This window comes from Acipenser ruthenus, chromosome 39 (genome assembly GCF_902713425.1).
Source record: "Acipenser ruthenus chromosome 39, fAciRut3.2 maternal haplotype, whole genome shotgun sequence".
NCBI lineage: Eukaryota > Metazoa > Chordata > Actinopteri > Acipenseriformes > Acipenseridae > Acipenser > Acipenser ruthenus.
The window spans coordinates 3,310,302-3,323,998 of NC_081227.1; the positions used below are offsets into that span (position 1 = coordinate 3,310,302).

At 45.6% G+C, this 13,697-nt stretch overlaps 1 protein-coding gene across 1 annotated transcript in view; it reads left to right on the forward strand.

The window, feature by feature from the left end:
- The window catches only part of LOC117397123 (zonadhesin), a 44,171-nt gene that overhangs the window by 11,975 nt on the left and 18,499 nt on the right, over positions 1–13,697 (forward strand). Inside the window, exons 23-45 of the mRNA XM_059009491.1 lie at positions 391–517; positions 1,037–1,170; positions 1,293–1,496; positions 1,792–1,941; positions 2,143–2,322; positions 2,572–2,688; positions 3,145–3,294; positions 3,394–3,546; positions 3,783–3,998; positions 4,422–4,526; positions 4,896–5,002; positions 5,161–5,314; positions 5,714–5,813; positions 6,079–6,245; positions 6,729–6,962; positions 7,357–7,544; positions 7,734–7,854; positions 8,357–8,414; positions 8,517–8,656; positions 10,869–11,030; positions 11,253–11,458; positions 12,512–12,685; positions 13,367–13,469. Coding sequence (XP_058865474.1) covers positions 391–517; positions 1,037–1,170; positions 1,293–1,496; positions 1,792–1,941; positions 2,143–2,322; positions 2,572–2,688; positions 3,145–3,294; positions 3,394–3,546; positions 3,783–3,998; positions 4,422–4,526; positions 4,896–5,002; positions 5,161–5,314; positions 5,714–5,813; positions 6,079–6,245; positions 6,729–6,962; positions 7,357–7,544; positions 7,734–7,854; positions 8,357–8,414; positions 8,517–8,656; positions 10,869–11,030; positions 11,253–11,458; positions 12,512–12,685; positions 13,367–13,469 — 3,450 coding nt within the window. The remainder of the gene's footprint in view (positions 1–390; positions 518–1,036; positions 1,171–1,292; positions 1,497–1,791; positions 1,942–2,142; positions 2,323–2,571; positions 2,689–3,144; positions 3,295–3,393; positions 3,547–3,782; positions 3,999–4,421; positions 4,527–4,895; positions 5,003–5,160; positions 5,315–5,713; positions 5,814–6,078; positions 6,246–6,728; positions 6,963–7,356; positions 7,545–7,733; positions 7,855–8,356; positions 8,415–8,516; positions 8,657–10,868; positions 11,031–11,252; positions 11,459–12,511; positions 12,686–13,366; positions 13,470–13,697) is intronic.

Consider the following 13,697-nt stretch of genomic DNA (forward strand, 5'->3'; position numbering starts at 1 on the left):
GTATGAAGTCATTTTGTCCTCCAGAAGTTGGCTGGCTCGGTAGTTTAACAGCATTGATCTGATATAACAGCTAGCCTCTACCTGTATTAAACTAAAAGGTTTGAGTTGCACTTCACACTGTTGTGGCCAATAGATTTATTTATTTATTTGTTTATTTAACAGTAGATCGCAGTGGAAGATACGCGTTGATGTTAAGCCATCAATAGGTTTCACAGCAGTAGATGGCATAGAAATGTAAGCCATTTAAATCAGGGGAACAGCAGTGAAATTGGCTGAATGTGTAGCTGGACAGCAGATACCATTATCAACACCACTGTAAGGGAAACACACGTGTTAGAGTCTTGCTTTCTGAGTTATACTATGTCTCTGGTATTGTTTCAATCCCATCAGGTATGAACTTCAGGAACCCTGACGGTAACATCAGCACTGGGGTGGGGGGGCCATGCCCCCAGGGGCATTACTGTCCAGCTGGCACCAGCCTACCCGTGCCCTGCCCACGCGGGACTTTCTCCAGCAGGTGAGAGTCAGGATCGAACTGCAGTGAGAACTCGGGTATATCAGTCACCCTGGAAGAAATCATCACTGCACGTATTCAGTTTTGACTTTAAACAAACTCAGATATGGCAGGTGATAGTGATAGTGTGACGATCAATCTCAAGATCAAAGATAAGGTATTATATGTTTGAAATGGTGCTGCTGGATCAAGTCATTTTCTGTCACAGGAGCAAAGTAGTCTATGCTAGTCCTCTTTTCCATGATTAGCCTTATAAAAGTTTACCACTGTATTTTCGCACTGTATTTTTGCAGTTTTCCCCCATGCTTTTCCCATGGTTATACTATGCATGTACCATATTTTCCCCCTGCTTGCTATGTTTATTAATATGCTTTATATGCTTTGCCACACCTTGCTATTCTTTACAATGCTTACCTGTGTTTTACCATGCTTTCACTGTGCTCTGTTACACTTTGCTATGCTTTTACTATGGTCATCTTTTATAAGGGTATTGAAGGTTGTCCGTCCCTCTCTCTGATACAGACTTCACGTGGTGGAGGAGTCTGGCTGCAGTGCCTGTCCTCCGGGGGTGTTCTGTGGATCAGAGGGGCTGAGCCAGCCTGCCGGACCCTGCAGAGAGGGGTTCCACTGCACTGGCGGGGCGCAGTCACCCCTGGGTAAGAAATCGTGTTAATGAACTGTGTGAGCAAGAAGGTCAACTTCCGCAGAACTGCAGGGCTGTAATTGTATGTGCAGATTTTATAGAAAGCTATAGCCAGTGCCCTGTTTCTGTCTCCAGGGTCTGAGGGTGCAGGCGGCCCATGTCCAGTGAGTCACTACTGCCCTGTTGGGAGTGCACAGCCCCTACCCTGTCCTGCAGGAACATACAACAACCTGACCGGCCAGGCCAAGTGCTTTCAGTGTGGAGCTGGCTACTACTGCCCTGAGAAAACAAGCACGTACAGTGACTTCCCCTGCCCACCTGGCTTCTACTGTCCTGATGGTAAGAGAGGTGCTTCTCAGCAATGAGATGATGCATCAGTCACTGATGCAACCTGCTGGGTGTTATTGCAGTGACAGTAGATGACAATTTGTGTACTGACAAAAAGGGTGCTTCTGTTTTTTCCTTATATAGAAACAGTAAATCTATTTATGCACCCAGTTGACCAGAAGACTTTCTCAATATCTTGAACGTTTATCAAAGAATTGGATTTGTTTCTTTTAGTGTTAGTATGACGTTGAGGATAACGGTAGGCTGGGAGGATCAAGGCTGTAATTTTGTGCTTCATTGCTTTAAGGTACGAGGTACGCCACTCAGTTCCCCTGCCCCAGGGGCTACTATAACCCTGAGCCCATGACCCAGAGCCTAGACAGCTGCCTGCCCTGTCCGCCGGGTCATTACTGTGAGAAAGAAAGACTCACGGCTGTGTCTGGAACGTGTAAAGCAGGTCTGTGGGTTTTATTCAGTAGAACTGCAGCATCTTAATACTTTTTTTTGGTCTAATCTGTATGTCTGTCTTCCTTCATAATGTTTCTCATCTGAATAAATGGTTTTATGATTTGCAGTAAATGTTGAGAAAATGAATATATATTTACTTCAGCCCCAGCTTTGGTCCTTTTTTTTCTGAATTGATTTTGTGTCTCTTCAGGCTGGTTCTGTGTATCAGCTGCATGGAACTCCCAGCCCTTCGACCTGGATAACTACACCAATGCCAACTGCCTTTGCCCAGCCACAGCAACTGGAGGGAAGTGCCAGGAAGGCTATTACTGTCCCTCAGGGAGCTCCGAGCCCATTCCCTGTCCACCTGGAGCCTACTGCAATGGGTCAGGTAGGCACTATATACTATATACTGTACGGTGGTATTATAACAACTTATATAACAGACACTCCAGGGAACTTCACAAACTCTCTACTACTGAATACATAATATCTTTGGACTGTCTTTGAAGATTCAGATTGTCTCTGTTCCAGATACTGTTCAGGGTTCAACTAAACCACCACAGGTTTGGTATTGAAAGTTGAAATGTAGGGACTACAGAAAGTATCGTGAATGCATGGTGTCTTGTTTCCTGTTCAGGCTTGTCCCGTCCTAGCGGCTCCTGCTCCGCTGGCTATTACTGTTCAGGAGGAGCCTCTCAGCCCAACCCTACAGACAAGCTCACAGGGAACAGCTGCCCCCCGGGGAGCTTCTGCGGTAATGGCCTTCTTCCTTCCTCACAAGAGCTTATTGTCTTTTTTCAGCAACTGCTGCACAAGATGTGTGTGATGTTGTGAAATAGAGCGAGGGGACCTTGGAGACCTGCAGTTGAGGGAGCAGAGACTTGTGAAGAATCTATGTTGTGTTTTTATTGTTAATGCTGGGTTGACTGAAAATAGTGCAAGTCATAGTCTGCCATATCCATTACAGTCTATCAGTGGGGAGGTAAGCAAAACTCACTGTGCTGTCATCTGATATCTAGAAGGCTGGACAACAGAGGATGAGTCTAAATTGATCTTGCATGAGACAAACATGTGTGGATTACTGGATTAAATGAAAGCTACGTCACTACCAAAACCATCTCTAAGCGTAGCTACAGCAGTGCCATACACTTGCCATAATTCAGCCCACGTCCCTGACTGATTCATTGTTCTTTACATGTCCCTCTCCCAGGTTTTGGCTCAGGGGACCCACAGCCTTGTCTCCCAGGCACGTTCTCGAGAGTCCAGGGCCTGGTCAGCGAGTCTGAGTGCTTGCCCTGCACCGAGGGGTTCTACTGTGAGACAGCAGGTCTGGTCACCCCCAGCGGCCCATGTCGTCAGGGTAAGATCTAACCCATTCAGAGTTAATACCCCCTCTAGGCCATCAGCCTGTATCTGCCTGCACAGGTCCTACAGTGTTTGGTTGCCTTGTGTGTTCCAGGGTACTTCTGCCCTCCCGGTCAGAGGGTCAGCACTGGCTTTGCATGTCCGGTCGGTCATTACTGCCCGGAGGGAAGCCCTGCTCCTGTGATCTGTGAATCGGGCTCATATCAGAACCTGGACAATCAAGCTGCATGCAAACCCTGTGAAGAAGGTAAGAGGGAGATTTAAATGCAGAGCATATATTAAATGGCTTACTGTTTAGGGGATCTTTTAGAATAAAGACACATGTAGCATTGACTATTTAATTTTTTTTTAAAATATGATTCTAACGCTTGTAGTCAGGTACTAGCATATTTAAATACGTCAATGAGAGGTAAATGTAGATGTTTTTTAAACCCTGATTAATCCCACGTTCGTCGATGACTAATCCAGGTGTCGCTCCTTCAGGTTATTACTGTGATAACAGCCTTGGTCCGGTCCAGGACCCGTCTCAGTACCCATGCCCACAAGGACATTACTGCCCACAAGGCACAAGGTTTGCTACCCAGTATGGGTGCCCAGTTGGGACATTCAACCCCAGGATGAGGGTGCAGGATGTCAGTGGGTGTCTCCCATGTCCTCCAGGAAAGTACTGCTCAGCTATTGGCCTCGCAGAGCCCACAGGTAAAGCTTCAATTACAAAACATTATTGCAGTGAACGCATAGCATGGTAAAAGCATAGCAGCATAAAGCACAGTGCAAGCACTGCCAAATCGGCTAAAATCATAGCTATTGTAAGTATGGCAAAGCATTGTAACACTGTGTAAAGCACAGTGCTAACGCTGCCCAATCGGCTACATCATTGATAAGTACGGCAAAGAATTGTATGGTAAAGCACGGTAAATCCATACTTTTTTTTAAAGCATGGTTATAATGTTAAACTGTAAAATGACCGTGCAATTTTACATCATTAAACCTTTTAATGGCATTTCTATCATAAACTATTGTCTTGGGGTCAATGTGTGGGACAGGACTGCAAACCTGAGCAGCATTATTGCAGAACCTGAATGAAGCACATGCCACCTCCTCCTCTACTTTTTCCTCCAGGAGACTGTTTGGCTGGGTTCTGGTGTAAGCAGGGTGCCCAGACAAGAGTCCCTTCCGATGGCCTTTCTGGTGGAACCTGCTCCCCTGGTCACGATTGCCCCTCAGGTATATGATTCACGCTGTTCCTGTGTCCCCCTGTATACAGCAGTGTCACAGACAAGAGGCTCTTCCATGTCCTTTATTACTTCTCCCTGAGCACATGCTCTCTAATATGCTGTATGTCTGGTTATTCACTGCGGGGTGGTGCCTATAGTGGAGACACTCCTACCTATGAAAGTTGCATTTTGTCTGGTGAAACACAATACAGACATTCCTCCGCACAAGTTCTTGAACGTATTAGAATCTAGCTCATGGTGACAGACTTGTTCTTGAATTCTGGCTTGTGATTGGATGTGCTGATGGTTTATATATCTTAGGAGACTGTATGCTTAATTTAATCCATAACTTTAAACACCCAATGATTGCTTTATTCAGGGCAGGCTGGACCTTGTCCAGTGGGTCACTTCTGTCCCCGAGGTACAGCCACCCCCCAGCCATGCCCAGTGGGCACCTTCAGCAACCTGACCAAGCAAACATCAGAGGTACAGTATGAGGAGATACTACAGCATTGCATCACATTTTCTTACACTGGTAAAAAGAGATATTTTTTTGGATGGATGAATAGATAAATTAGTAATAAAAGACCAATGACAAAGATGCGCTTTTCTAAGAGCATCTTGTGTGATGCTGTTTGATACAGGACGGCTGTATCCCATGCCTTCCTGGTCATTTCTGTGGTTCAGCTGGGCTCACTGCTCCAACAGGGGAATGCTGGGAAGGATTCTACTGTTCCCAAGGAGCCACAGTTCCAAACAGTCCAATCAAAGACGGCAGAGGTGGTCCATGCCCAACAGGTGACCCAATCAAGCTACTTTCCACCCCACAACTCGCAAGCATACTGTGTGAGATACATGAGCCACATGCATTCAGATGTACTGTACAGTGTGCATATTTCAACTTATAGAAGTATATGGTCTACATGCAAATAAGATGTTAACACAGCTGTAGCCCTCTTAGTGTCTATAGTGACGTAATGCTATTCAGGGCTGTTTAGTGTGGGGTTATGGGGACCCTGCGAGCCCCACAGTAAATATGGTCAAATTTAAGTATTTGTATTGCATTGTGTACATGTTGTTACCTCATATTATAATGACTTCCTAACACATGTTACTATATAATTAGCATCAATAAAGTGTTTTCTAAGGGTTTTGAATCGTCGCTCATTGTGTGTTTTGTCTGCTTCTTCCCTCCAGGTCATTTTTGCCCCAAGGCCTCTGCTGCTCCCCAGCCCTGTCCAGGGGGGACGTACTGTGCAGTGGAGGGGCAGGCAAGCTGCAGCCCCTGTGTGGAAGGGTACTTATCTGAGTCCAATGAACTGACCGCCACACTGCAATCACTTTACAGTGCATGCACACTTCGTTGGTAGTCCTTACAATTACAGTCTGTAACCCAGCAGCCTATACATGTACACCGTACTAAAAAAGCCAGCTCTTACAATTAAAAAATAAATATTGCACCAGTAATAATTTAAAAAGATGCTTGGGGTTTTGCAAAACCAAGCAGACAGGATATGAGAATTATTAATGGTGACTGTATGTGATTCGCTGTTTTTACACAGGTACTACTGCCCCGTGAGCAGCTCTTCCTATGCTGGTACAGAATGTGCTCCAGGTCATTACTGCCCAACAGGAACCTCCTCCTGGAATCAGTTTCCTTGCCCTGCAGGCACCTACAACCCATTCTCCCGAGGAGCCAGCGTACAGGACTGTATTCCTTGTGACCCAGGTGTGTGAAATGCCCATTGTATGAGTGTGATCTCCCTCTACACACACTGTAGAGTGTCACAGCAACCACATGTATCATTGTGCACCCATGTCATCCCAATTGGTTCTCATAGGATATATCCATAAACATCTTGTGTCCTTGAAAACACGTTTCTTGGTTCAGCTCCATTTTATATGGGCAGTGAGTAAATCTCTATATGGTCCTTTAAGTCCATAACTTCAAAGGATAAAGGCATTAGCCAAAGTGTTTGTCTACTTGAGGGGGAGATTCATTAAAAAGATGATCCAGTATTTGTGTTTTTCACAATTAAACGAACTCTGCAGAGGCACAGTGTGCCTGTGTTTCTAACTAAAGGGCTTTCCGAACGTTTGCAAGTGTTTTTTTATTCTTTTTCCCCTGATGTGGAGAAATCTATATATGATTTATATGATCATGTTTGAACATTTCTAGGAATGATCTGGCATTACTATTTTGCATTGGCAGGACTCCACTGTGCATCGCCAGGTCTCCCCAGAGCCAGTGGGCAGTGTGCTGCTGGCCACTACTGTGTGGGTGGGGCGCTGACCCCCCACCCTAGCAACGGGATCACTGGAGACCTGTGTCCAAGGGGTCATTACTGCTCAGAGGGGTCAGCAGTCCCACAGCCCTGTCCACCAGGTCACTATAGCAACACCACTAAGAACACCGCGCTCTCAGACTGCCTGCCATGTCCTCAAGGTTTGCACGGCCAAGTTCAACCAAAATACACACCGTATGGTTTTGTAAATCGGCAACAACGTTGTGCAGCCCAGTTCTAATTTCAGCCCTGTCCTTTGTTTAAGTTTCTCATAGCAAAAGCACAGCAAAGTGTAATACAGCACAGTGAAAGCATGGTGAAGCATAGGGAAGCATTGTATAGCCATGGGAAAAGCCAGGTAAAACTGCAAAATTTATACAGGATAGTAAATGATAAATCTTCTTTTATTATTAATATTAATGTAATATGCATTTCTTTATTATAATAATACATTAGGTATCAGTCTCTTTTTCATTCTCCTGGTTTAGTATGCTGGTATTGAACTAAGGGCACTGTGCATGCACACCGTGGCTCTTCTTTCTCTTGTCTTGTCAGGGTTCTCCTGTGACGGGCAGGGCCTGTCTGCCCCCTCAGGTTCCTGCCAGGCTGGGTATTTCTGCCCCCCTGGCCAGAACTCCAGCAGACCAGCCTCCTACACCTGCACGGCGGGACACATGTGTCCCCAGGGCAGCTCCCAGCAGAGCCCCTGCCCTCCAGGAACCTACCAGGACCAGCATGGGCAGGTGAGCTGGATTACAAACAATAAAGAGCACCTGTTTTAAAATCGCAGCGCTATATATGTATAATGTATTGGAAAGAGGTGTAAGTGTGTATCAGTCATTAAATTAGACTCTTATGCCGTGCATCTACTTTACCCAATTGCAGTGTGCTTGGTTACTGAAGCGTTATAGATGAAATTTGCAAACCCACAGGCATTGTGCAAGACGTGTATTGCTGGGTTTTCCTGTGCTGGTACAATTCAGACTGAGACGGGTCTCTTGGTTGGGACACAGAACCCCACCCCCTGCCCGAAAGGTCACTACTGTCCTCCAGGTACTTTTTTATGACGGTTTTATCTGTGCACATGTAATAGCAATAGCTTGCCTGCAACAGATACCATATAATGATATTCTTACACAAAGGTGCTCTGCCGTGTGTTCAGTCACTGAAGAATCTACATTTTATATCTCTTTTACATTCTTTTAATAAACTCTATTGTACATTATTGATGTTTTATGTTGATGATATCTCTATACGTATTTACTTTTATTAATGTACTATAAACTGTACTTTTATTTAAATACTAATATTGCATTGTAACCCTGTACTGCCCTGTAACACCTGTAAGTCGCCTTGGATAAAGACGTCTGCCAAATAAATATGTAAATAATAATAATAACTGAAGGTGACATCAACGGAGTCTTAAATTAATTAACTATTATTAAATATAATCCGTTTTCAGGCACAACATTGGGTAGAGAATCTCCTTGCCCCACTGGAACCTTTAATAACCGGACAGGCCTCTCTGATGTCAGCGAGTGTGTGTCCTGTCCAGCTGGAGAATACTGCAGCTCTGCAGGGCTGTCTCAACCCACGGGGGCGTGCATGACAGGGTGAGGAATCACAGAGCGCCAGAGTCCATATGCAATCACATTCTAATACTGTGTTTCGATGTCCACAAAAACATCCAGAAAAACATATTTCTTGACTTTCAGGTTCCTGTGCTTCCTGGGGGCGTTCTCTCCACACCCCTTGGGTGATTCTACTGGAAGAATCTGCACCCCTGGGTTCTACTGCCCCCAGGGTACCACCCGCATGCTGCCCTGCCCTGCGGGGACATTCAGCACCTTGGAGGGTAAGAGAAGAGTGGGTAAAACATCAACAGACTGCGGGAGATTATGCTAGGGCCACCCTGTCTGGAGTCCCAAGACAAGGGACACTGTGGTAGGCTGACGAATCACATTGATTAGATCAGCTGCCTTGCATTTTTATTGGTGTGGATGCCAACTTGTTACAGGTGTGCTAAGGCCAGTTGAGATCAATAAAGATTACCCCCCATTCACCTGATCAAAAGCTATAGGGACAACTACAGGGAGTCAAGTTAATTGAAAAACCAAAGCATTTTTTAAATCAGATGTCTTTTAACTAAGGTCTGTCGTGGTTGTTGCTCTATGCTCAAAGTCACTTGATATTATTACTTCATATGAATGTGGTAGGTGGTCATTACACAGATCCACATATACACATGTGATCCTGGTTGCAGGCGCTGGTTCTGAAGCAGACTGCCGCTTGTGCCCTCCTGGTCTGTACTGTCAGGGTCCAGGGCTGACCGCCCCGTCTGGAAGCTGCAGTGCTGGATTCTACTGCACCGGGGGGGCAAAATCACCAGCACCTACTGACAATACCACAGGTAGCTGAGCAACCATGCAAAACGGATTTCACTGCAAAGAAACGCAAACCGTGGATGAAATCACTTCACCTTTTAATGTGCCAAGATTGAAAGGTTTAAAAGAAATTCCTTTTTAATAATAGAGGTCAAGCCATGGCTGTATTTTACAGCACTGTGCAGGAGGAAGCACCCTGTATTGCATCAACAACCTACCTGTGGTTATCCCGGAGTCAGTACTAAATATAAATGGTAGATGCAATCCTTCCCTTGTTTTCTAAAATGCCCTGCCCATAATTAAATACAATAAATAAACAAATACACAATGCGTGCAGTACTGGTTGTGCAGTATGTCTGTAAAAGTAAACCCCTTGGCTTTTGTGTTAGGTTATTCCTGTGGAGCAGATACAGAGACCTCTGGTGGTGCTGGGTATTCCCATATAAACAGGTCAACTACTGTCCTCAACCCGAGAGAGGGGTTCACAGGAAACATCTGTCCTGCTGGTCACTTCTGCCCCGCAGGGAGCTCCTTGCCATCTCCCTGCCCTCCAGGTACAATCACACCTAAAACCAATCATTTAATTCAAGCTTCAGGTGGATGTTATAAATACTAGGACACCACGTCATGTTTATCATGGCTGTTCTGGGGTTTTACATTGACTATTTCAGGCACGTTTTTGACCAGACTCGGAGCTCAGTTGCAGACGGAATGCCAGTCGTGTGTCCCCGGATCCTACTGCTCACGGTGGGGTCAAAGTTCACCAGAGAGCCTGTGTCCTGAAGGCTGGTTTTGTCCGGAGGGGTCTGTGACTGGAGAGCAGTCAGGTAAAGGGTAATAATAGGAAATTGAAAAGCATCACCCAGGCAGTTACTCGGAGGCTCCAGATATAGAACAGATTGATATAGATTAAAACAGCAGGAGCAGGGGAACGTTCGGCAAGGGAAAGGGAAAAGTTCAGCAGGATTGCCCAGCAGAGAGCAAGGGTCAGGAAGCTTTAGCACCAGTGGACAGCGATGATAAAGTCGCTCTCTCCTGGGACTGCATTCTCAAGGAAGTCAGTATTGAAGGCAGCCTGTGCCTTTGTGCTGTCAGTAAGCCTGCTGGCTTTTTCCGACCTTAATTACTATCAATTATTTCTTAATGCATTATCAATGCCCTCTAAGTCTTCCAGCTACGTCACATTGGTTCTGAGACGCAACTTTGTTCTTTTTCTCCAAGCAATGTGGTTTTGCTTCGATTTTTGTAAGTAGGTGTTCCAGGCATCTGTCATTGGTCTGCAGTAAACACAATACTATATTTTGGTACTATAACTGCTCATTATATATTTTTCCAGGTCATTTGCTTGTTTAAGCAAAAAAATAAATACATGCTCATTTTCCGTTTTGCATTTCCACTGACAACTTAGAGTGAAACGCAAGCTGGGTGCAATTGAATATATCATACTTCATATAAAGTTTTTCTGTTTACTTGCTGTAGCATATCAGTGCCCACCAGGACATGCTTGCCCCTTGGGGAGTGCAGAGCCTATGCCCTGCCCATCTGGCTCCTATCAACCTGCATCCAGACAGTCCTCCTGCAGACCCTGCCCCCCAGGTGACTCCCGTGCTGTTATCAGTGCTACAGAAGTAGAGCTAAACATCTCAGAATAGATAGCGTCATATCTTTTTTTGGTCTTTGCAGGTTTGTTCTGCCTGCAGGGCTGCTCCTCTCCTTCCCCCTGCCCCCTCGGCAGTGTGAGTGATGCAGCCGGTCTGCAGTCAGAGCTGGGCTGCTCCCCCTGTCCTCCGGGATTCCACTGTAACAGGACTGGGCTGACCGCCCCCACCGGACCCTGCACTGCGGGTGAGTGACCCAGGCCACATGGGACCCCTGTGGCAGTTTAAACTGAAGCATACATTTGTAACCTTACTGAATGAGGCAAGATGCAGTGGCTTTTGTATAACCAAGTGTGATCAAAATGGTATTTTTAAATGCATTTATCACTCCGCGGCCCTTAACTATTCTGGCGTTTCTGTTAAAGCTTGTTTTGCACCTCTGATGTGTTTATAAAGGTTATTACTGCAGTCATGGATCGAAGGAATCCAGTCCTGTCAATCAAACCTTTGGAGATGTGTGCCCACGTGGGCATTATTGCCCTGAAGGAAGCAGCCAGCCTGTGCCGTGCCCAGCGGGTACCTACCAGCCAGCCACCCACCGCGCTGAGCAGAGGCATTGTCTGCCGTGCCCGCCTGGAGCATACTGTAGCTCGGAAGGGGCAAGCCAAGAAACAGGTGGCATTTCAACACATTTCAGTGCCTTAATGCAGCAGGGGTATACCTGGATCTATTTTAAAGACATTTAATCAATAGTAATACCAGCAGTCATCATTTAGTGTCTATCTTAATGATCTAAACTATGGCAGACTGAATAAAAAACACACTGGTCCTTAAATTAAAACATTAGTACTAACTGTGGTGTTTCATGTTACCATATATCAACTACAGTAATACAGTGATTTACTGCACTTTTACTAGGCTTTTTACCATTTGTGTAACAATATCAGTAAAACTTTTTTTTTTTTTTTTCCAGGTCTCTGTTTAGCTGGATATTACTGTACAGGTGGTGCAGTCACTCCTACACCACTAGAGGGCTCCACTGAGAACACATGCCTCTTTGATGTTTTCTGCAAGATCAGAACCCCTGCTTACAATTTCTGTGTAAATGGTAGCAGTAGCAACAGGACTAAAGCTCAGACATGTTTTGATTGGTGTTCAGGTAACGCTATCCTGCTGTGAACCACTTCTGAATTATTAATAATTTGTTTGTTTTAAAGTCTGTTCTGATTACATACATAAAGCAGTCTAGAACCGTCTAGAACAGTTTAATAAATACATATTTTAAAAAATGTGCCTAAATTACCGTTGTTGTCTTTGATTTCATTAAGATTGTGGTTATGTTTGTAAACAGCTGGTCCTTGCTGTGATGGAGAGGGTGGATCTGATCCTTCAGGGAGCTGCTCCCCGGGATGGTCATGCCTGGACTGGACTCTGACTAGCAAACCGTGCTCCGTTCCCCCAATCAAAGCCTCTCTGAACAGCTCAGAGACGCTGCTAAAGAGCGCTGTGTGCTGCGTTAACTTCACTGGAGGTGTTTGTCCCAAAGGTACAATCCCACATTTCAAAAATATGTCTTATTGTTTATGAATACGTTCCAAAAAAACAAGCTGGAGGTGTGAACCGGACATGGGAAATGTATTGCAGCTGTGAACAGGAGCAATTTTAGAATTAGAATTTTTGTAACAGCTTGGTTTGTAACGTGTTTTTTTTTTATTCCTCTTCCTCCAGGATTCTATTGCCCTGAAGGTTCCGCCTGGCCCGTACCATGTGACCTTGGCCAGTTCTGTCACCGGTCCTGCCTCTCTCTTCCTACTGGACCATGTGCTGCCGGGTTCTACTGTGGGGGTGGGGCATCAGTCCCTAACCCCACTCCCTGCCCCCCTGGACATTACTGCCCACAGGGTACCCCTAACCCATTGCCCTGCCCGCCAGGGTCCTTCAATCGTGAGTCATTCTGTGAAAAAGGATTTCATTTGTGTAGTGCATCAAAATAAAAACTGGAAAGAAAACCCCAAGTCAAACAACTATAAATAATTTCATTAAGGAAAGCAATTCAATCAAGCACAAAGGGTACAGCATAAGGCTTTGAAGTAGGAGACATTTTCAAGCATGAATCTGTGCATCATGTTTCACACTCTTTCCACTGTATGCAATATGTAGTGCATACTTGAAATTCACCAGCACACTGTTCCCTGCAGCCTTTCCTGGTGGATCAACATCAGCTGACTGCAGGCCGTGCCTCCCTGGTCATTACTGTGGGCAGCATGGACTGGCTGCTCCTAGTGGCATTTGTGCTCCTGGCTACTACTGTCCGGGCTGCCAGAATTCATCCAGGCCAATGCATTACCCCTGCTCCCCGGGACACTTCTGCACCGAGGTCAGTGAAGTCCATCACTCTGCCATTGTCTGCAGCTAGGCAACTGTGTGAGTTCAGTTCAGCGAAGAAGCAAAGCACGATTGAAACAGCTGTGCTGTTTGTTAAACAGATTTGTTTTTGCTTTGCAATCGGTTATTGGAAGATTGTTTTTTTTAAGGGCAGCACTGTCACCGCGTGCTGCACTCAGTGCACACTGTTTCTTTCAGGGGAGTTCCAATCAGACGAGGTGCCCTTCAGGCACCTACCAGGCTGGCTGGGCTCAGTCTGCCTGTGAAGAGTGCCCAGCAGGGCTCTACTGCCAGGGTCCAGGTGAGAACAACCCATTTCTGAATAAAGGGAAACTGAATAACCTGTACCCAAAAAGACAAATCATTGCAGGGCTTCTGAGGACAAGTGACTGTTTATTCCTAGTGCCTGTATCCTGTATCGTTTCAGATTTTATCTGCATATGGCCACTTACTGTAGTTCAGATGGCTGCACAGTGGCTGAATGCAATAGGTTCTTATGTTTAATAAGCCTGATTAGGTTTTTGGCATG